General features: G+C 31.6%; 2 protein-coding genes across 2 annotated transcripts in view; one reads left to right on the top strand and one right to left on the bottom strand.

Annotated features, from left to right (window-relative positions):
• The window catches only part of LOC106117076 (GTPase-activating Rap/Ran-GAP domain-like protein 3), a 37,616-nt gene extending 26,746 nt beyond the window's left edge, over positions 1 to 10,870 (bottom strand). The window contains exon 1 of the mRNA XM_013311148.1: positions 10,686 to 10,870. Coding sequence (XP_013166602.1) covers positions 10,686 to 10,870 — 185 coding nt within the window. The remainder of the gene's footprint in view (positions 1 to 10,685) is intronic.
• A 4,721-nt stretch (positions 10,871 to 15,591) lies between these two features.
• Atac1 (Ada2a-containing complex component 1) lies at positions 15,592 to 16,966 on the top strand. The gene is made up of 2 exons (XM_013311097.1): positions 15,592 to 15,822; positions 15,986 to 16,966. The coding sequence occupies exon 2, from the start codon at positions 15,993 to 15,995 to the stop codon at positions 16,935 to 16,937; it is 945 nt and encodes a 314-aa protein (XP_013166551.1). The 5' UTR covers positions 15,592 to 15,822; positions 15,986 to 15,992; the 3' UTR covers positions 16,938 to 16,966.
• The last annotated feature ends 8,467 nt before the right edge of the window (positions 16,967 to 25,433 follow it).

Here is a 25,433-nt window from a genome sequence, read left to right as displayed (position 1 = left end):
TTCCTTTGAAATGTAAACTTATAAGATATTAAGTTGCTTTATAACTAATACACTACTATACTATATTGGTACTAATGCTTCCTAGGTTTCTACACAACTTGATTTATAGATATAAAATGTGAAAAACTTATATGTATCGCAATATATATGTAAGATTATTTCTTATTTTTGGAAAACAAAATCGTATTTCAATAAAGCAATTTCGATTGTTTCAATAGCTCAAAGAGAAATTAAAAGCCTAGCAATACTTGATGATTCTCAGGCTTTAGTAAGCTAGAATAATATTTTTTAATGTAAACAAAATAAACTTAAATAAGGACTTGTTTCACAACGTCTACATAATCTGCTGGATAATTAAGTAACAAATAATTTAACTGACACAATGACAAGTCAAAATAGTAGCAAATAAGGTGTTTATTTGGAGATTATGAAACTTATTCAGGACTTATTAAGACATTTTGAAACAGGCCTTTATATAACATAGTTAGAAATTTAGGCGAAGACCAAATATTTTAAAGCTTCCAACACGAAAGTACTAACTGTTCTTTAGAAGCTAGAAAATAACAATTGAAGTGGTTAATGGAAGCTAGAAAATACCTACGCTGTTGGAGTCCTTACAACTCTTAAGTTGTATGAACTGGAAGTAGGTTAATGGAAAATATTAGTCGACAGTCATGTTAACTTTAAATAGAAATTCTCTAGAAATAATACGAAAAGGTTAATAACCGCTTATAATGTAATGTTTCTATTTATTTCAATCTATAATTAGCTAAAAAATCAAAATATTTTTTCTCGTGTATACGAAGAATGCTGTCTATTGTAATTGCTGAAGCGTTATTACCGTGAACGATTTATAAGAGTAAATCATCCAAATTTATTGGATTTGAAATTAAGTATTTTTGCTAATAAAATCTATATTCGCTTGATCTAATCACATGACCGTGTAACAATTACAAAATGAAAGATTAAACGGGTCACGTAATATGTACGTATCTGATATCTCGAAGTTCTATTTCACGGCATTTCCGATTCTACCAAGATAACGTTATTTCCTTAAGGCGTTTATAAATTGTTTGTTTTTTTTACTAAACTACACTTTACGATTTAAACCTAGTATTGGTTTATTGCTGATTTTTTATCATAGGTAAAACACGAATTTTTGGTAACGGTTATTTTTAGTTTTTTTGGAATGAAAATACGGTTTCGGTCTTTTACGTGTGCATATATAGTACAAACAATAAATCCGTTTACTTTGAAATAACTTGAAATTTATTTGAGGTAATTAATTAACATACATATGTACATGTTATATTATTCTAAATGAGAATAAGGTTTTAATAAAAGAGTGACGTCGTTAGACATTCATTTTAATTAGCACGTTCTTGGCAAATATGCAAATATTTCGCAAGACATTCACGTAACGTTTGCTTTGTTCCTATTATACCATGACTCTTTTATTTTTTTAAGAACCTATTTTATATGGCATTTCTAGGTTGCGATATATTTTACTCCATAGTTCGAAGGAAAAAGGTTTGTTGCTGCATTCTTTTGTTTCTTAATTTCTAAAACTTCTTTTGGAGGTTAAGAGTATGGATTACTGATCCAGCGGTCAACGATTCAAATAACGCCATCCGAATATTAACGCGGATAGATAAAACACAAGCATAGGATTTAATTAGAATGATCACAAAATATAAGCTTATAAACAAAACCATATTAATGTTAAAAAAAAAACTATTGTAGCTAAATAAAATACGAACAATTAGGAACTATCGCCACGTATTGTGTTAATAGAATGAGGACAAATATAGTTAACTTAATATAGAATCAAAGCGACACAACATTGAATGCAGTATACCGAGCCATTCATTAGTCGTCTCTTGTTTGTCCTCTCCAAATAAATATTTTGCTAGGAAACTAGCTGGAAAAATTGGAACATATTACAATATATAATATTAACTAGTTGTTCCCCGTGACTCCGACCGAGAGGAAAAAAAACACTTAATTAAAGCCTATGTGTTCTTGCAGACTCTACATCTATGAATCTCATTAAATTTCATCGAGATCTATGCAGCCGTTCTGGATATACCTTCTAACTAACATCTATCCATCCATCGACTTCGCATTTGTATTACTAGCAAGAAGTAAAATTGATAAAATATTTTATTTACGAATCAATCCTATTTTCATAATAAAATAATCTCTAACAAGGTAAAAGATGACATTCAATACTTTAAAATTAATTAAACAATGATAGCAATCATTTGATTTTTGAGAAAATTTTTCTTCAGTCATATTTAATCGTTTGCTGGTGTCCGAATTCCACTCTTAAATCAACTAGAGAAATAAATTACGTTTAAAGAAGGATCCAAGCCGTTAAGAGTTTCAAATTCAAATTTATTAATTTTGCAAGTAGGTCAGGTTCCATTCAAGAGAGGAGAGAATTAAAAAAGTATAATTTAATTATTTTACAAATTAATATAGATAATTTTACTCGACTCAGCGAGATTGTTGAACCCTTTATATTTTCTTTAATACCAATTTTTACTCAATATGTAAAATATTGAATGAATGTCACAGAGCTCTGAATACATCTATGAGTACGAATTGTAAATTTAAACCAAATTGATATAATTCGAGTAGTTTAATAAAGGTATAACGCTCTAAATTTTTTATATGTATTTCTTGTGTTAAAAATTTAAATATTTAAAAGATCTTCTTATTTAGCTGGTATAGAACGCTGGTCTATATCAAACGCCCTTTGCCGTTAAGGGTAACGGAAACAAGGGCACACTGAGTATCCTGCCTTTCATTTTCCAATTGAATGAATTGCTGATGCGATGAATGTGTGTTTCAATACTTACACAAAAGAGGCGTGAACATGAAATCGAAGATTTTGTAGCGAACGGAAAGGGTTTTTAAATAAACTCTTCATTTTTATCATTATTAGCATAACGTTCTATTTCAACTTTGAGTTTGATTATTTTTTTAAATAAAGCTAGCTAGTTTTTATAATAAAAATGGTATAAAGATACAAAAAGTTTGTAGATACGACTTTATTTATGACTTTTCATTTTTCCTTTCATAAAGATGTTCAAAATAATAGAGATAATTAGATTCAATGCAAATTTCATTAAATACATTTAATTGTACAGATATTAAAATAAAATACATATGAAAGAAAAACAGAATTCAACGTTCAATAATTTAATTGAAAGCTTTTCATTTAGACGAAATTTTGTTTGAAGAGACGCTTTCAAAGAAAAAGGAAAAAATATTTAAAGCTAACAAAGCGTGTTTAATAACTTTCATAAAGTCGAACGAGTCGTAAATATAATGGAGCCGTCGACTGAAAGCTAATAACGGAAATTAAAAAAAAGAAAAGAAAACAAATGTCAATAACACTGCGCTATTCAGAATATTCTTAGAATATGATTTACAATTAAGACTTTAATCCGTTACCATGTATTCGGCTATACGAAATGTTATTGTCGTAAGAAATTGAATATAAGTTTTTCTTTAGCTTTTTCTGAGTAATTACTAATTGAGAAATTATAATCGTTTTTTTTCACCATATCGCTATGACAAAATTATTAAGTGTAAGATGAGGGAACACTAAATTTAAGATGAAATGGCTTTCAGTTTTTACAACAAATATACACCTATTTTTACAGAAATTTACACTGACCTGAAGCTACTAAAAGAAAAGTAAGCTCAATAAAAGTTTAAAATGCAAAGGCACAGAAGAAATATATTTTTGATGGTAAAATAATGACCTATATAATTGTGGTTGTCTACTACTAAACTAATGTGTGTAATTAAAAATAAGTAAAAAGTAACCTAAAAACTAATTTTAAAGTTAAAACTCCAGTCCATTAATGCATTGTGTTTATTTCTTGTCAGATAACAGATTTATTGGTCGACTTACGATTGTTTACAACATAAACCTTCTTCTATTTTCTCTACCTAATATCCTGTAGGGTGTTGGGATCAGCTTTCCTTATTAGTATCTTTGTATTATATAATACATAAATAAAAAATGCAGTATAAATTTCCCCTTTCGCAAGCTTATGTAACATTGTCCGACCTCGTGTTACATAACAACAGATAGGTCGCGAGGGAACGTTTAACGATCTGATAGCGGCTCATTTGATACTCGCTTTGATTTTAAAATTTGCACGTACATTTCTTTTCTTTTCTCTTTCTTTCCGTTTCGAAATTAGTCATCGAATGTAAATTTTCTTGTGAATTTCCAACATCGAAACATTAATACAAAATTATATTATTTTCCACTGAAATGCAAAAATGTTGTTGTTTAGAAAGAGAAATTGAAATAGCCATTATCCCGATCAAAGTGATCGAAAGTCTTTTATGTATCTTACTTCTTACTTTTACTAATTTATAAATGCGAAAGTTAGGATTGATGAATGTAGGTATCTCCAGAACTGTTCAACGGATCTCGATGAAATTTGGCACAGATGTAGAACACAGTCTGGAAGAATGCATACACTAATTACTAGTACTACTTGTTTTTTCATACCGCGCGGACGGAGTCACGGGTGACAGGTAGTACATTATAGGATTTTTACTAAGGTAGAAAGTAGCGTATAATGGGGTTAGAGAAGCTCTCTATTCACGTAACAAATTTCTCGTTTTGGCATCGCTCCAAATTTTTGAAGACATTTTATTTTTAAATTAGCGCTTATATATGATGCACTATCTTAAATTGAAAATACTATTCTACGTTTAAGTTAATACAATAGTAAACAGTTTAAGTATATATAAGCTAAATATAATTTAATTTCAAGATATGTTTTTAAAATACAATTTTTCAATGAAATTGGCACAATAGCCAATATCTATAATCTTTCATTTTTTAACAGAATCCAAATGTTTATTTTGTGGGATACTTTCGTAATACAAATTAAATTTTGGAGGAAGAACATAGTATAAGATTACTAAGTATACGAACTACTAAGTAAGCTTTAAATCGAGTAGCAGTGTATAGAAAATCTCCCTCTTATAAATGCTCTTACTTTGCTTATTCTTACCCGTGACATATTCACCGAGACGCCTCTTAACAGACTAACATTTTGCTGCTAACATTTTTAAGTTTATTTGACCTTTTATGACTCGCTTATTAGATTTATAGTGAGGAGGAGGAGGATATTTTAGTAGACAAAGCTCAACACGGTTCAGGTAAATAATCGTTACAAGATTTCTCCCATAGAATTAATATTCAAATAGGTTATAGATTTCTTCGTATTTTATTTCGTGATAGAAATTAATTTGATTTATATTCGTCATAGACTAATCGAAGTAGCAATTGGGTCAGCCGCACTTATATTTCATTTGGGTGCTGGCGTCAAATTGCCGGCGGCGTGGACCGCGCACTGAGTTTATGACAACCCTTGTTATGTAAACATTGTTGACTGGCACCTCTACATTGTTTCTGATTGCTTTGAAGAAAATATATTACAGTAATGATTAATTTAATTCATATTATGTGCTCATTATGAACTACAAAAATAACTGTAAGTTTTGGGGAACAAAAAAAACTGAATTACATAATTTGGGATTTCTGGAAAACGATATGGTTTTTGGGAACTTTTTCCTTGAGTAGTTGATTATTAGCTAGTGATATTGATATTTTTAAACGAAGTATTTAGGGGGCAAATGAGCTACAGGAACAATGAAGTGATTATCGAAACCCATAGACATCTCTAACATAATAGGCAGGTGCTTTACCGGCTAATAGATGACGCATTCAATATTACAAAGCCTTGCACATTGAATCAAATTTAATTAACCCTGCACCGTATTAAAATTGTACTGTACAAATTCAATAGAGGCTTCATTCCCCACTGTAATGCTCAGCTCGTGTCCGGCTTCCGTAATTAGCGGGCGCTAAAGCTCGCTTAACCTATTTAAGAACGCCAATCAAATGGAAAACAAATGAAACGTGATATGATTATTGTTTACATTGTTACGCTTTGTTAATGATGATTGATAAAGTGAGTGCCACATTTGGAGGCGCTTTTAGTTTATTGGGGTACACCCATTCTTTAGATTTCTAATACTAAAACTAAACTAAATATGACAGTAAAATATGCTTAAACGTTTGAACACAACGGTTTAAATACCTGTGGGTCTATCGCGAATATTTACGTGACACAAGAGCGTGTTTGTAACATCATCGAAAAAATATATCAAAATTAGTATGAGATTTACTAGTGTACTTTTCGTTCGATTATTGTAAAAACTATCCTTCAAATAATTCGAATAATATTGCGCGATGTAATATGGGGCATATTGACAATACAAAACATTCATTGAACCGGTCGTAGTGAAAAATGCCATCAATATATCGTCGCGTAAGACCATAATTGGATTTTTGTAATTTCACGGTACAAGGATGAGATCGTATAGGGTGAGGAGCGAGATAAGTTCTTGAAAATATTTTCATATAAAATTCTTTAATATTCATATACAATTTTATTTGTGACATTTCATACAGAAAGATATTCGTACCTAAATATTCTATGTTTTAATGTTCCAAAAAATATAGAGAAAAGAAAAAATACTGCATACTGCAAGACTGGCTGCCTAGACGAATATTTATCGACCATATTGACGTTTCAGCGAGGACGACCTTGTAAAGTTTACCTTTAACGACAAGTGGATGTGGATGTGCAAAATCGAACGCCGTTATTTTAAGTTACTCGTCGAGGTGTGAATATTGATTATATTTTGGAGTTCCATCAGATTCTAAATAGAAAAGAACAAACATACGTTCTCGTTGTGCCCATCTATCCGCTGATGGAACGTCCCAGTAGGAAAAAAAATCTCGCTGGGCCAATCAATTGGATATTCGGTCCAACACGAAACATCCAATCCAGAGGTGACATTTATCTTAATTCCTATTATCTGTCGTCTCTTACATTCTTTTTGACACAACAGAGACGAGAATGAATACAAAATGTTTAATAAGTTTTCAGAGTACCGAAATACTTATAGTAAAATAGTATAATAAAAGTAAAAATACCTATAAATCGAACCGCTGTCAAATTTTTAAGAGGAAGTAAAACTGAATTACAAGCAAAATAAGACTTTGACCGATCGATCTGTAGCCACGAAAACCCATCCACTGATTAGAGATTTAAGGACTCGAGCGTTCGTAAATTTAATCAAACCCTTAGAGACCACTCGAAGATTAATGTAACTAAGAAAAATTCGACTTGTCTTTGAATTTATTGAATACAAAGGTATATAAAGCAATATACTGTGATAGTATTTAAGTAAATAAGTACCAAATTAAACCAAACCAATACTTATGTAGTAAAATTACAGTTCTATGTTTTAAACCAATTTTGTTTTAGAACATTTATTGCGCTCCATTAACGAAGTGAACCCGTTCTTTTAAGACCATTTTGTTTTATCAGAGGAGTTCGTGGTTTGTTGCATCTCATTGCCGATTTATTCGGAGAAGTGACCCACTTTATGGCATTGTTGAAAGTAGGCCAGTGGTATCAAGTCGTTACGCATCTCTTCTTATTGTGTCGTAAAAATCCAATACGAAAACATTACTGTCATTACCAGCACCGCGAAATACGAACTTGAGTTATGGCTCAGCCGGGGATTTTAATATATTGTTATTTCCTTTAGTAATTTTTTTACTAGAAAAAGAATTTCAATACTTACTCGCTGGAAAAAGTCGGAGGGCGAAATCTGAATTTATACGCATGTATATAATTTCCGTTTCTCCGAACGAAAAAATTACTTGCAAAAAATATCTGGTAGGAGTTTATGACGTATTTAATGCACATACTTTGCTTAGTTTATTATTCAGCAATAATTTAATTTGTTTAAATATATAACTATTATCATCTTCTCGGCCTTATCCCACTCACGGGGAGTCGACAACCAAGATTTTATAAATTATTATAGATAGCCCTGATTTTTTTTAAATTCAATCTACTTCCTTCTTAGGTACATGCATTGTGAGTGTAACTAATATGTATATATGACACGTTGGCGGTTAATTTTAACCACAGAGGCGTATTAAATTACCAGTAAACTATGTGATCTTATCAATATCAATAGACTAAAAACATATTATTCTTGGAAAATTGTGATAGCTTACAGCGAAAACACATTATTTATATTATAAGGTAGCAAACGAGCAAGCCGTTTGAATTCACCGAAATAACGAAGCGACCGATGCCCACACATGTCTGGCCAAATAAGATATACTTATGACACATTTAGGCAGACCCAGGCAATCACTAACTCGTAATGGTAAGCGAGATTCAAAATAATCTTCATTAGCCTTATACTTGTCAATCACTTACATAACTTGATAACATCGTTACTTAACGTCGATAGATATAACCGTAATAACAAAGTTTACGTGAAATGTTTTTTTTTTAACTAAGCAATAATTAATAATTCTGATAAGAAATTAACATATAGTTATGAAGTACAGATGTGTTCTATGAGGAAAATATGAAATTTCTCGTCCCAATGGCGGTATATGACCTTTCCTGGCCATGTGTGGCGTATGTAATATTCAGTTTATGGTAAGGGCTTTACCAAACCATATGAAATATTTAATATAATCGCAGCTACATATGTTTAATACTACCACTGTGAGCTGAATACATTGTAGTGTTAAGATGTTTGAAATTATTAAAAAAAAGCATAATTCAATGGGAATGCAATTTATTTCATTTAGTTTTCGTTATGACAATAGTAGCTATTTTCTATTGAAGGAAAGTTAATCTTATAATTTTTTATCGTACAACATGCTACACTTTTAAAATCACTAAAGTTAAATATTGTTTATACCTTCAAGACCTATTTGTCTCAGTTTTTTTTTTATTTCAAAACAGAAAATGCGAAACTATAAATTAAATAATGTCAAACAAATGATTTGTTTGCAAAGTTATATTAAATTCAACGCATGTATTAAAGTTAACCATGCGTGTACATGCTATAGAATTTGCATCCAGAATTTGCATTTTAATGACGCCATGACACTATACGCGATGCATTGTCACATGTTTATGGTTTGACAACAGATTATAAATGACGTCAATGTTTATGGAATGATGTCCATACTATTATTTTTAAATTGTCTATTGTCTAGGTCAGGATTCCGCTTAAAGTTAACTGAGTTTCATATAATTTCGTTTTATTTATTCAGATGTCACGTAATTGCATTACGATTCTCCGATCTTATCTATATTTACCGTTACATGCGGGTGATCTAGATATAATTGACCTCCATTTTGGAATAAATTAGGTTAACAAAGAAGTGATGCACATGATATATCATTAACGCATATAATGTATGCCTAAGTACCTGTTGGCTTAGACCACATCAATAGAGCACATCGTCAACAACTGTTTCTAAAATTCACTGCCTTCTCTAAGAAACGTTGACATAAAAATGTCACTAAATATTGGATACATTTGGGTAAAATTAAAATTAAATAATATGTTATATGCTGCCAAAGCTAAGCAATCAATATTTTACCTAGCCATTTATAAGCTTTTTTTAGCTGTTCAACTGAAGATTAATTTAAAAACAGTAATACTCTATCCGTGCAATTTATACTCGCCATAAACCATACTTTATCAAGATTTTCTTCTATTTTCAAGTTGTAAACTTTTTTTTGAGTCAGGCAGGTTTTTGGCAATTGATGTCAGAGTGGAAATGTGATAAGAATGTGTTTTAAGTTGCGTGATGGAAAGTTCCACTTGATGTTTGACGTGGTTGAAACTCATTTCCACATTGCGGCAGTACTAGATTGTTGTCTTTATTGGCTCGCGTATTTTCGCCCGTTGACGATTTAATAAGAGCACAATTTCCCGCTTGTCGTCTTTGAATTTACAACTTCCGTAAAGCTGGTGGCTTTGCGATATTATGAGGGATCGGGAGATGTAAAAAGCTTCATAATACAAGTCGTAAGACTTTCATCAAGCATATTAAACGATCATTAACACATAATAAAGGAGTTAATGCGTTTAATTTATATAATTAAAATGTGTAGCACCAGTCAAGAATTCTGAGAGTTTATATAAAGGTTTACAGTTGATGTTTGACTTATCAATATTATACGCGTAGCGTTATGACTAAACGCCACGAGTCATAGGTAATTTTTTAACCATTACTTTCGAGTTTATATTACCCCAAATATTTGTCTCTAATAAACAGCGTGCGTCGTTTTTAACCCCATGCCGTGTCAATTAATCTATGACCTTTTGCCTTTAAAAATACGCAACTTGTTATAGAGCTGTCCCTAAACGGTCATTTGCCGTCTAAATCCAACGACTTTCAAATGTTCTGTCCTCAGGTCATCAGTCGAGTAGGGCTGAGTTAATGTAATCAATGAAATGATTAAATAAATCCCTACGCCGAGTCCAAAGAAACATTAATTTATCATTTGTAATAAATAAGGTTATTTAAAGTTGATAACGCGGCAAAAGGTAATGACCAATTCACTTAAAACACAAATTATATAACAACTTGTGTGGTCACCGACGACGTGATGCACGGACCATTTCTACTCTGTTACCATAAAGAAAATGACATATATAAGTTAAAGGCGATGATGTATAATCTTGTTAAAATATCAAAAACGGGTATCAATTCGCCTGTTTTTTGTTTCTTGTAGACTTACATGGCACTGCTTGCCCTCCTGTGCAGCAGCTGCAGCAGGCTGCCGTCTCCGGCGGAGGAGCAGAGGCTGCGGGAGCGGGTGCGCCGCCCCCCGCTGCCGCCCCCGCTGCCCCGCCGCTCGCCCCGCTCCCGCCACCTCGTCACCAGCGACTCCAGGCAAAGCATCGCGTGACCATCGCAAACCATCCGATACGATTTTTTTTAATCTTACCTACTGGCTGAATGCAGCCTGCAATTTTAATATAACGCAAAAAGAACGAAATTGTTTTTAATTTTTTGTATTAATTAAAATTTTGTTTAGTATTCAATTTACGGATATTATGTAAAAATTTAAAAACAGACAAAATTTATACTTTAGATAAATTTTTAAGAAATATGCGGACAAAGTTTGTCAATAAACTTTTCTCTAAACAGGTAAAATAAGGGACGGTTACTTTTTTATAACTTTCGCGTCGCAAAAATATATATCGTTATTAAATTTTCCACTTCACACAAAAATACCAATTACATAATACTATACTAAAATGTCCACTATAAAATATTAATTGCCGTAAAAGTTTGGTTTTACAAATTGCATACTCCGATAGTGTCAAGTTTACATTCCGGATCGCAACAGTGCCCGAGACACGACTCACCCGAGCGCCGGTTCGCGACTGAGGGCTGAGGACCGTCGCTAGACAACTGACATACCACCCCTAAAGCCTTACTTGAGAATTTTCGCGCAGGTTTTATTCGAAAGTATGTCATTGTCAAAATTGATAACAAAGTTAATTCGCAGGACGCTAGCGATAACTGTTTACGTTATACAAGTAACAGCAAAAGCTTATATCCCTCCGCATTATTCTTCAAAAGAACAAAGTTTGAATGTTTTCGGTCAAAGCAGTCTTCTAATTTAAAAAAAAAGTATTTTAAAATAATACTTTTAATAAATATTTTTCTTCATGGACATGGGTACATTTGTATAATTTTTATAAATTTAATTGTTGAACGGAACTAAATTAAAAAAAAAAAAATCGTTGATTTTTTAAAATTCCATACACAGATTCGTATTGAGATACACGTAAAAAGGAATATAGAATTTCTATCGATGTAGACGAGAGCGGTGTATTGAAACCCTGGTAAACGTAAATACGTGCCCGGATCTCTGAGTAAGGGGCGTAAGTTTATTTATTTATTCTTTACGATATCTTACTATAAGAACATGGAATTCATCGACGAAATTAATAGCAATTAATCAATTAAAAGGAAAGATGACTACGAAGATCCATCGTATTTATTATGAGAAATGTGTAATATTTATTTGCCAATTGCCGTTATTTAAACCAGTCGCTACAAAGAAAACGTACATTAAAGTTTAATCAATAATGTCGCAGTGCAATTTTGTAGCTAGCAAGAATTAAAAACATGTTAGATTCAAGACTGCTTGCATTTATTAGGTATGTTGTATCCGTTTGAACCTTTCCGTCTACATAACTAATAGCTATGCATCCTATAAATTTTGGGTAAGTGCGTTTCTATTATTCGTAAATTGTATTTGACACTTCAAAATTAATGTTGTTTATCTGTTGGCTTGAAATATAGTTAATTTTTAAACGTTTTCATAGCTTACTACAAAGTTTAAAAGCAAAGTTTATAACCCTTTAAAGGAGTGGTTTTTGTGTTACGTGTTTTTCTACTAAAAAAATAGTTTGGTATCTGTTATCTGTCTCGCTCGACTTCTTATAATACATAGTACCATAATAAGCAAAGTAAAAAAAAAAGATAATTTAGTAAATGAAAATACAAAGTGGATTCGTTCTTTGTTCAATTGGATTAGGCGTAATGTTTACCCAGACGGACTTGTGATAGTAAAATTGCTTTGAACAGCGCCAAATGAAATACGTGACTTTTCATCGATCCATTCCGCTCGCTCCACTATAGATGGTATCAGTTTAAATAAACTAAAATTACAATTTGAGCTTTAAAAAATCGCTTAATCCGTGAACTAATGTTTTATTCACGAAATTCAATATAGGACTTTAACTTAATCACTATTGTACATGGATCAAGGATAGACCGGCAACCTTTTCTTTACCTTTAACACCTTTGACATAGATATCTTCGAGTCTAAGCGAGTGATATAAAACAACTTAAAAACATAAAATATAAAAAGCTCTATTTCGTCCTTTTGATATTTTGTGACATTCCATCAAATATCTTGTCCAATTATTTTGACAAAAGAAATTAAATTGGTATGGTATGGTATTGTATTATGCAAGACACCAAAACAATGGAACAGTACATAAATAGTAAGAAGAACAGTAAAACCCCAGATTTTATGCGTACTTTGCACGATAACTGCAGGCGAAGTCAACGTACGCTTAATGGAATGCTCATGCCAAAATTCCCCTCAGCCGGGAAGAACATTAACATTCAGATATAAACGCCAGATGTTAAGAGTGTTTGGAATCGGGAGGACTTAGCTTCCAGCCTTTATAGACAATAAAGAAGATAAATGCAGGACTTAAGTGATATAATCTTTTTAAATTTATTCAGTGACAAAAAAGCAAAAAGAAAGTCATATTTAGTTTTCTTTTTAATTAAACACTGGCTTGAAGAATAAAATTAAAATGTTTTATTTATTTATATTCATGTTCTTTACACGTATGTAGGTGTGTATTAAAATTCACGAAAATCATATTATTTAAAATATTTGATGGAATTCGAGCAAGTGGGCGGCTACTTCCATTAATAGTTTATGTAAACGAAATTTTGTTGCAGATCCTTTCTACTCACGTACACGAGAACACGACATGCATATGATCAAAACACCAACTGAGTTTAATTTAATGTGTATAACTTCAAAATAATTTTAAAACACGCGTATATACATTGACAGTCAAATATTAACTATCTTAAATAAGACAAAACTATTTTTGTTCTATGTTTATTTTTTCGTGATTTTTAGGTGGCTATAGTGATAAGTTAATGACATAATTTAATAACCTAACATCAGTGATTTATTAAAAAATATGAATACTACTACTAATCAAGTTTTACTAGCTGTCGCCCGCGACTCCAATCGCGCGGAATAAAAAAATAATTAGTAGCCTATGTATTCTTCCAGACTATGTTGTATATGTACGTCAACTTTAATCAAGATCCGTTTTGCCGTTCTGGAGAGTACCTTTAAACAAATATCCATCTTTCTAAATTCTAAACGTTCGTATTTATAATATTAGTAAGATAGATGCGAAGTTAAATATAGCAATAATATTAATTTCATTATTGCAAAATATCGCCATATAAATCTCTTTTCCCAAATCATATCGTAATAAGTAAGTCGGAGCTCAGCCAACAAGCAGTTGGCCAAGTGCCCTCATATAACATATCGTCGGAAATGTCAAATAAGCTTCGTATTATTAGATTTGTAACTTAAACGTAATGATTAATGTGTTTTTAATTTTCTGCCTTTCTTCTTTAATATAAAAGTGTAGCTTATTAATATTATACTATTGTTTTTATATGCAACATTTATTATAAATCAAAGGTTTCAAAGTGTGTTTTTACATGGTCGATGACCTTTCTCTTCGTCTTTTTACGCAATGAACTATTTTAGGAGACACAGAATCATTTAACTTTGTTCAAGATTTATATTGAAATTATAAAAATAACAAATAACTTTAAAAAAAAAAGCTTTAATAAGTTCTTGTTGATTAAACTAATAATTAAAAAAAAATCATCTACACGATTCAAACGAGCTCAAGCTCGATCACGTCGTGTCGTTTCATTGCGAAGTTCCTATAGGCACATTTTAACTCCATTATCAGATCAGCGCCATGCATAATATTGCATTGGCACGCGATTACACATATTACTTTTTTATTGATGTGGAGGTTTTCTTCCTCCATATCAATCTATCGTAGTAGCAAAACTACTGAAGAAATAAACAAAAAAAAAATCAAAAAAGTATAAGACTTTTATCAAGAAGTAAAAATCAGAGCTAGATTTATATTCAATGACGAAGACGTCTTTGTTGCCTGTAATCTCAAAGCCGACACTAAAAGAAATGGCTGGCCAAGAAATGAATAAGTAATTACCATGTCTATGAGATGTGCTGAAAGACTAGCTCCAATGGAATTTATTAGATTTCCCTTTCGCGGGCGACGGCTTTGATGTTCGCTCGAACGTGTTATTGTCTAGCATTCCCCTGATAGACAATTTATTTCTTTAATATCGACTTTAAATTATTTATATATCTTTAGTAAAATTTCTTAAAAATGTAGCCAGTAATTAGCTTTTAACCTATAGATAGATGCCCAGAAATTGTCATTCGATTTGACACGGTCCGACATTTCTTTCCTCTATAATGTTTTGGGAGTGTGAGAGTTTTTCAAAGAACGTAACAAAGTTTGCTTTTTAATGAAAAATACTATTGCTTAAAATAGGCCCAAAGCGTGTCTGGCAACGATCCAATTCGATTCCAACTATTCTTATGCCGTTTTACACTTAACTGGCAAAGAAATTTTTAAAATATTTGAAGAATTTTAACACAAATTGAAGTTAAATTTTAGTTAAGTTAGCACGCTCCTATTACATACCTAAAGTATCATAGAATCATACAACCACACATTACGACTATTGCACTATTTTTGTAGGAAATGTAGCAGGTAATTTTGAGAAACTTAGAGAAAAATCGAGAAAGTGAAATACATGGTAGAGTAGGATTTTTACATTTATAATACAGCGCCACCTATTGGAAATACGATATATCCATTACAGTTTTTCGCTTGCAAGCGTCAAGGGCAGAACGGAAAGTTTCAACGTTTTCACTTGCTTTAATAGATGGCGCAGTAACGAGCTTGTCGGCGAAGTTAAAAATGACATTAGATTCGTGATTTGACAATCTGCCGCAGTCATGTGTCAAAATCAAAAGACAGCTGCGCAAAAATAAAGGCAAACCGGTTGAATTTATTAAATCAAATATTTACAAAAGTATCAACACTTAAATCATATTTGATTGCATTTACGACATATTGTGAGAGGAATATTTATATAAAGGGAAAGCGAAAATAAAATTCAACGTTGTTGAAAGCACAATTTCAATAAAATTACTTACCGATTTGTCCAGCCTTCCAGAGAGCTACTTCTGTATTCAGGTGTGCACTTTTTATGGACGTTACTTATTTTACTTTTTAACTTTATACCTATTTTTTTCGGGCTGCTTGGTATTTTTAAATTTGACATCATTTTGTGTGAAGATTACACTTATGTTGTAAACAATATTAAACCATGTTAATTAAAATTATATTTTTTTATTAGATTCGTCATGGAAGAGTCAGATAGTGAATTTGCCTTTGAAACAGATCATTTAGCACTGCGGGGGAATCAAGATTATTGTGAGTTGCTTAAATATATAGTCAAGTTAGAAGCTATTAAAGTGAAAGCTTTAAAAGATATTGAGGATATATCGGAAGCGCAGAAGGAAGCTCTAGATAATCCTTTGCAATTTGTGGAAGATTTAAAGGAAAACAAGATAAACTTCCCACCTCGACAAACTGTCCCCGACTTACCAAAAATTGATTGGAACAAATATAATATTGATATATCATTGGAATGTGAAGAACCAAGTTTTGTTAAAGAAGAAATTGATACAACAACAAAAGTACGTGGAAGGAAGTTTACTGATAATAAACCTGAAACATTTAACCAACTCTGGTCATGTGAGGAGCAAAAGCGGCTAGAAGAATTACTAGAAATATACCCTGAGGAGGTAACTGAGGCAAGCAGATATAAAAAAATTGCACAAGCTTTAGGAACAAGAACACCTATACAGGTTATGAGTCGAATACAGAAATACTTTGCTAAATTAGCTAAAGCTGGCTTACCTATTCCTGGCCGAATACCAAAGCGGATTGCAAAAGACAGAAATAATTCAATATTTTATAAAAAGTCAACATTCTTTCCGCAATTACATGTGCCTGTTAAAATGGAGGATCCTCTAGATAGCATAGATGCCTATGATGGAACCTCTACATTAAATACAAAAGACAGTAACAAATATATTCTTGAATTATTGAAATCAGCAAAAGAGCAAAGAATATTGGATGAAACATCACCTGTTTATCAGACAAACACAATGTGTGTTGGATGTATGAAAACGGGATTTTTAGGAGCGAGGTGGACAGACAATGCTGGTACAGACTATTGCACTGATTGCTTAGTAAAACTTTTGCCCGCTGAAAAGTTAATACCAGTTAGAATAGTGCAATAATTTTATAATTTTTAATAAAAAATTATAACTTATATTTTTGTTTTGTATTTTTAATATATAAGAGTCAAATTTAATGTCTAAAATATTCAATTTACTCTAAATTAATTTGCAAACTAATGTATGTTGAAACCACTTCACAAAAATTCACAACACAATACTGGCCACTTATTAAAAAAAAAATTATCCGCACAGAAACAGTTAGATCGTGAAATTAGGGATGAAATACGACAGCTCCAAGCCGAGAGTGTAGTGATAGTGGGGCAGCCGCCGCCGCGTCTGATGAAGGATCAGTGGCCCGGAACAGTGAACATGGCCCGCGCCCGACCACTCTATTCTATTCCGTATATGTACAGGGCAAAGGGATACTGTAACTTATACCTAACTATGTTAGAAAATCTTCAATGGATTGTTATATGCATAGGGTGCGATTTTTTTTTAATTGTCTCTTAGACTGTTGCGTTATCTTTAATAACTTAAATTGTGGTGCCCTGTGTACTCATCATCAGCAAAAAACGCTTTATCATAATTTTTCTGTGAGCACCTATCATATTGTATGTCCCTTATGCTTTTTTTTTAATTCGTAACATTGATTAAGGTTACATTAAGGAAAGAAAATTTTATCCAAGAACAGATGATTAAAATAAGATAATTATCCTTTTTCTAATGTCATAGCGCGTATGTTGCCTATAATCTTTTCAAGTAGATATTTTTATTGTAGAAAACTTTTTATTCTATTAGTTTGTTGAAGTGCACACTTATAATGGAACTTTCTTAAGTTCCCACATCTATTCTACAAAGCGTTGTGCTGCGTGTCGATATTTGTTGCGTTCGCTACGCATTTGATAAAAGCTTTTTCTATGCAATTCGCTCATTTCGTCACACTACAAACACGAAACCTAAACTTACCTAGTTCCGCTTTTGTTTTGATACACTGAAAATAATATTCAAATTATTAATCTATATATATAAAAGAAAGTCGTGTTAGTTAAACTATTTATAATTCAAGAACGGCTTTACCGATATGGCTAAAAATTGGTGAGGAGGTAGTTTAAAGCCAGGAGACGGACATAGGATATATTCATTAATTTTTTTCGAATTTATGCCTTAAGTTGCTTTTTATTTAATATTATAAATGCGAATGTTTACATGGATATGATGTGGGCTGGCTACACTAATTAAGTGTTTTATATATCCACGCGGACGGAGTCGTGGGCGACAGCTAGTTATTAATAACTACAGATACAATTATTCAAGATTTATTTTTGGATTAAAAAAAAATAGATTTATTAATTAATAGGCTTTTTATGATAACGTCACTATTTTAAAGATTTAAAATATACGATAATAATATTGAAATCATGATACGAAATTTAAAAATTGTATAATATTTTATACTCCTGACGACAGGATAAATTGTAAGGCATAGTCATAAAAATAGTAGGCAATTAATCAAAAGGATTTTATCATACAACATTAATCTTCTATTCTATTGGATAGTTTCATATTGATGAATGTGGCACAATTTTTGTTCCTTTTACATAGGTAGGTCATGCAAAAGGTAAATGATTAATGAAGTCCATCATAGTTTTAATAATTTTATATCAAGATTTTATTTCACTTAGTTTTTTTATTAAAGTATTATTTTGTGTAATACTGAAGTAATACTTTTCTAACTGCATCCAAGTGTAGGAGCGTCGGTGGCTCAGTGGTCAAGCACTTGACTTGCAATCTGCAGTTCCTGGGTTCGAATCCAGCCATGTACCAATGTGTTTTTCGATTTCCGATTTACATATGTACATTTATCCAACGTTGTTACGGTGAAGGAAAACATCGTGATGCAACCTGCACTTATCTGAGATGTAATTCAAAGATATGTGTGAAGTCAACCAACCCGCACTTGGCCAGCGTGGTTGACTATGGCCTAATCACAGTTAACTTAGGGTAGGCTCAGAGCCCCTCGGTGGGGACGTATGAACGTGAGCTGATGATGACTTTTCTAAGTAATTTTATGAGTAAACTTGCGGATTATAAAAGCACTTTATTTAACCCTCTGTTTCTCTCCAAAATTTGCCCTTTGATTCGTAACTTAAACCTATATATTACTTAAACAAGATCTTGTAATCTCATTTACATTTCCCATCTATCCATACACATGCTTTCAGACTGCGAACCTACATATCAAAACCATTCATCACATAGACGTTAAATTAGTAACATAATTAGATTAGATTGAAATTTAGTGAATTAGTAATCAATTTGAAGACATGATGAACACACATAACCCTTCCATTAGTTTAATGACATTTGAAACCAGTCGATTAATATTATTCAATTAGTTAATCGTTCTAAACTGATTAAAATCACTTACGTTTTAATGTTGTGATGGGATTGGTTATCCTTTAAGACAATTTATAGTACAGCTAAATCATCAAATACATTCTCATCTTAAATAATATTGACATAATGGCTTCTAGCGCAAAATATTTGCTTTTTTATATGTGTCATAAAGGCTAGCTAGAAAATTAAAGTTAGTTAGAACAAAAGCTTAGTTTGTGCTTAATTTATATTAAGGTTTAATCATCGATAAGTGGTAAAATAATTAATTAGTATGTTGATATAAAATCATCTTTCAGTCTACCATATAATATTTTATAATAACTTTTATTTACATATTGTTACATTCAATCTATAACACGTTTTGTTACAAAGAAAACTTATAGTTTGTGCTAAGAAGACTTTCCGCCCAACCCTGTTTACTTCCTCGAACCTAATCGGATTTAAAGTTTCCAACAAATTGAACACGACAGGATCTTTTCAAAGAACCCAAAGTGATCTTTTTGCAACTTTCCTCTAACGTGCTTTAAAAGCCATTGACTAATCGATATAAAATCGTTTTTAGTTTATTATAATGAAAAAAATAATTAAGTTTTTGATACACTCTGAAATACTATGTTAGTACGTGTTAACACAAATGTAACGTTTACGACGATTGAAGTTAGAACTTTCATTCGATTCAATCATTGGTATCACAGGGGCAAGCGGTGGACCGTGAGAGAAGTCCGCTGCAAATACCATCTAGGGCAACTATTAATCAAACAAAGCGATGCCCTATTTCAAAGATTTCTTTTTGTTCAACACTTTATAAGCAACTTTATAATGTACCACCTTTTATTATTACTCCTTAAAGATTGAAATAGCAACAAACTGTACTACTATCATTTACGAATTGGCCAACTTAGAAAGTTAGGAAGAATTCCATAAAATATCACCGTTAATTCCCTTGCGTGTGCTACAAGAATACTATATTTTGCAGTCTCAAGATTTTTTAGTCTCATAATTTTAAGCAAAGATATTACTAAGCTAATTATTATGTAGCGACAAATGCTACGGATTCTTCGTAGCATTATACGTATGTAGCGATTTGTCTACATATATATTAAAGAACTTTAAAAAAACGTAATAAATGATTAGATTAATTCTATATTGATTAAAATATTTGCTTCTATATAAATGTAAAATGAATAAAAACATTTATGAAATATATTTTTCAGTGTCAAAAATAACCACTTATATTCACGGCACATTTTCCGTTCGTATAAATCAAATGTGTTGCACATTTCTAAAGGAAAATATTTATTGGATACAGGGATTGTAAATATAAATGCAGCTCACGCTTTTAGCATTTGGATATTTATTAAACTTTTAAACAATATAAAACTTTTACTTTGTTAAAAATAAAAGAAATCTTGCCAATTAGTTGAAGCAAATCCTCTCTGAAAAATAATTACAAATAGGACTATATAGATACCTGGTTAGTCGTTTAGACTCTAGGCCGCCATGATGGAATTTACATACCTTCAAACCCACATACAAAAACAAACTTTCATACGCACGAAAAACGTTACCCTTTTGTCAGTGGGGTAATAATAAAAATACGGTCATCTCTCTCACTCTGTTAGGAAATATAGCATTTATTTATACAGAAGATGCACTTCTATACGGGAAACCTACTTATGATATAATATGATATTTGGAAACATTTTTTTGTCCCTCTATAGATGTAAATATATTTTAATTATATCTAAATTGTGATTTCATTTAACATACAAAATTGTATTCCGAAGCAATTTAATTGGTTTACGCCCGCCTAAATTATGGAATTGGTTGGATTTAATTTGGTGGTATTTTGGGACCATTTTATATTAATTCCATTTTATTTTTTGTCCACCTTTGATGAATATCTTGCTGGACTCGTGAGTTATTCACATAATGATCACACTAACACATGTGTCAAGGACCGAATTAGACTGTATAAATATGTAAGAGAACGTTCCAATTCGAGATTACGAGAAGCCAAGTTGGCGAAAAGAACATGAGTTCAAATATATTCAAAATTATTTATCGCTTTAGTAAATAATAAATTAAAGTAAATAAAATGCAACTAGCCGTAGCGGTTTGTAGCAAGGACTTATCAAGAAGTTTGTAATTTATCCTTGTCACGTCGCCGGCTAACTCATTGAACTTTGGTCGTTTTCAGTCCGCAGCTTTGTCGTTTTGTATAAATTGTTACTAGTAGTAGTTTGATTACAAATTATATTGAAAAAAAAATTGTTTTTAATTCAAAAATTAGCTACAAGAATAAGATAGACCTAAGTGGACAACAGGAAAGTTCAGATTTATTACCATCAGTAACGAAGCCAGAGATTACAGGTAGAAACATTTGAAAATGCTTTCTAGTTCTAAACATCCAAATTAAAAATACTTTTGTAGGTATTATTTTCAAGTGAAAATTTTAACTGTTGAGTAATGGCTGGCGCGATGTTTGAAATATTGCAGTGCAGTCTAAAACTTTTTGGTCAATGATACAACGTGTTAAAATAATGGTTTTTGTTGTTTTTGCGATATGAAATTAAAATTTTAACTAACGATAATAGTTTAGAGAAAAAAAAATTGAAAAAGGTAAATATTTGTACGGATCCTATAAATCAAGTAATAAATTTCTATAAACAAAATATTTGAAATAAATTTTCGAGAGATAAAACTATCTTAAATCCTATACGATTCGCCTTAGGCTGTAATAAAACATTTTTAGATTCAAAATTCGACCCACGTAGTCGAACCCTTAACGGTGTCTTAATATTTGTCCTTATTAAATTTCCTATAAGGTAACAAACGGCGTGTACTCAGGAATACTAATGCTATCTGTTAAGTTACAAAGATTGTGTTTACATTACTAAACAACCTATAGGTAGGGTTTTAGTAGGAGTTAATAAACTTCAATTGTTTTTCTTCAAACTTCGTTTACTTTACTTTGCGAAAATACTTCGGTCTTTTGTATCGAGTAATAACAATAATAATAATTTGTAACTTGATTTGAGATTGATATAAATACAAGAAATAAATACTTTGGTTTCCTTTAATATTGAATTGTTTGCTCTTGCAAAGTCGAATACCATCGAACCAAAATCAAAGACTTGTACATCATTCTCTAAAGCTCTTCATCATTGTAACATAGTTTATATATTCGATCAATGCAAGCATTGTCTGGTCTGGCTACTTGTATAAAATAAATAGATGTGTAAAGCGACTTAATACCTTTAGAACAAACGTTAGACACCAACAACAAAGCAAACGTGTTACCTAGATGAGGTTATCAAGCGCGGCACAACCTTGTTAAACGCGCCTGAGAGACACCTAATTTCCGTTCCGTGTGCTATACGCAAACGTTTATATAAACTTATAATGTAATTTCGTTCTAGTTTAATTTAACAAAAGTATACAAATTACGTTATGTTAATGAGTTATGCAAAGCTTAAAATTAAATGGGAAAGATGTAGACAACGTTGTATTCAAATACATGATTTTTTTTTGCATTTCTATTGGTGATTTTTAAGTTAATTGATGATTTTCTTTTCTATTTTTAAATAATTTATCAACGGAAATTTTAAACAATTGAAGATTAGAACGACAAAATTCCTAATTCAATAACACAATATCCCATATAAGATTAGCAGGATTAATTTAAATGAAAATACAGAGGTCAGTCACCTCGTTACCCGTTCGCACCTTTCATTTGCCACTTGATGAGTTTGAATTAGCGAGGGGTTACTGCGAGCCGTGGAGCGTTTTCAATTAATTAAAACAAATCCCATCCAAACATTCAGAATATCAAACTAATTTATTACGATGGATTATACCTCGTGCAAGTTATGTATATCAAAGAATTGTCATTAATGAAGTCGGCTAAAGATAAGGGTACTTTATACAGGTTGATTTCAGATGCGAGTAATAACTGCGGAAGAGATAAATATGGAAAAAATAATATTTTCTTTTTCCATACATCGTTGTTTTATTTTATAGTATAAAGTGGCTAACACTATATAACAAAAAGTGCAGAATTTCACACACTTAGTATGAACATTTGCTTATATTTTATAAATTTACTTTATCAACTAACTTAATTCGCATGTAACAAACTAAATAAAAAAGTTGCAAAACCGATTTAAAAAAGAATGTTACGGATTGCAACTTTTTAAAAGGATTAACTTAATCTCTTTGCGTTCACCGATCGCTGCCGATAGTAAATTATACCGCCTTTACTAAACTCGCTCTTCACTTGTTACAAGTTTTCTGCAATTTATCTTTGTCGGGTGTGAACCAGCACATTGTTAGTTAATTGAGTGGGATTTCTAATCGTTAGAACATATAGATTTTACAAAACATGACATTAACATAGATCTTTTTTTTTAAATCATAAGGTGGCAAACAAGCGAGCGGCCATCTGAAATCGCTGAAATAGCGAAGCGACCGCTTCCCATATTTGCCGTTGCATATGCGTTTCCTATCTTTAATCGCCAGAGGAGAGGATGCACAAAAAGAAAATATTTTCCCTACCTATGCATTCTCTCATCCGGAAAGTCCACTTTCACTTCCCATCCTATCCTTATAAGAAAAAGGGTGGGAAGGGAAAGAGGACTAAATTAGACCTCCGGGACGCACACTCATCAGACGAAACGCGGAATTGCTTCCACTTCACGTCTATCTTCTGTATGGTCGTGGTATTTCACCGAGCGAGCCGGGCTATCGTGCGAAGATGTTAAAGCGGGCTCTACCACTGTTAAAAATCTAACATTATAAGAAGATAAATCAACGAATATTCTTGTTAATTAAGTTTATTCCTTACACATTGTACTAATTAATACATCAATGAAAAAAAATATGTTTCAAAATTTACAACAGACATCAGACCCAGTCCGTCAAGCCCTATTCGCCTGGGGCCTACTAAGTAACTATGGATTAGGTATATTCTAAAATGATTTATTTCAAAAGTTTGCGAAATCCAAGAGACATGTGTTTCATGTTAAACATACGGACGCTAACAACTTGGTCCCTTAAGCCACATTACGTCACTTTGGTTTCAGTACGATACGTACGTACGATATCACACGAGTAACAATTTTGATTTTATATTCGTGTGCATTTCTCCGTTCTAACAATTACGTTGGAAATATTTCATATTCGTTTCCTGTTTCGTGTAAATTCTTCGCTGTTGATTAATGTTTTCCGTGTTGTTGAATTCTATGCATTTTATTTCTAAAGTATTATACATTTTTTATTACTTCAGACTTATATCTCTAATTAGATTACTATTTCCGTTTATTAAGGGTAGAAAACTTGTTTGTTCACTGCTTGTCTTTGTATGTTAACGTATAAGCTTACTAAATTCAGTAGATCATTACTAATCCATAATACTGGCAAATCTCCAAGAGAAAATAGACGTGAATTTGTGTATGTCGCATTATACGTCCTTCACTATTGAGCATAATACCTGATGACAGATGCTGTAGAATTTATTCGCGTGTGAACAATTGTGACCTAGTTCAGGTAATCTTTGTGTGTCGCACTAACGCCAAGTGACAATTCATGAATCATGAGAGATATATAAACATTATTACAGAGAAAAAAAAAAGTAATTTTATTTGATGGAAAATGAACTTAAAATAAAACATAGTACTTCACATAGGTAGTAAAAGATAGTTTTCTAAATTAATTTAGTTTTTGAAATAAAAAAATAATGTTTAAAAGTAAGAGAACTTCATAGCTTTTTAAACCAAACAATAATTAACAAAAAGATATGCGAAAAAATCATTGTCTTTTGATTTTACAATACAATATATTTGAAGATCGAAGTGAGATTAAGGAGCTATCAAGCTTATAATAAATTTGGCAATAGTAAATATATTGATATATTACCCAAAGAAGTATCATATAAATAAAGTAACAGTATCTTTTAGATCGTAATGAGTTGTTCGCATCCCTGCTTCAGTTGATGGATTCCTTTACTCACGTTGTAATGAAACAGCTGTAACGTGATGATTAATTCCTAATGAGGGTCGCAATTCGAGCACAAACAAATGACTAACGTGTACAAGAACGTTTGAATAAACGTTTTTTTGATAAAATTATTTGGAAATTACGTAAAACAATATTTGTTTA

Source organism: Papilio xuthus, unplaced genomic scaffold (genome assembly GCF_000836235.2).
Source record: "Papilio xuthus unplaced genomic scaffold, Pxut_1.1 DF827680.1, whole genome shotgun sequence".
In the NCBI taxonomy this organism is placed as follows: domain Eukaryota; kingdom Metazoa; phylum Arthropoda; class Insecta; order Lepidoptera; family Papilionidae; genus Papilio; species Papilio xuthus.
Note: the sequence above shows the minus strand (reverse complement) of the source record. Positions and strands in the feature narration are given on the sequence as shown.

Excerpts from the sequence above, each read along its gene's own strand:
- Atac1 (XM_013311097.1), top strand. The coding sequence starts at position 15,993 with ATGGAAGAGTCAGATAGTGAATTTGCCTTTGAAACAGATCATTTAGCA.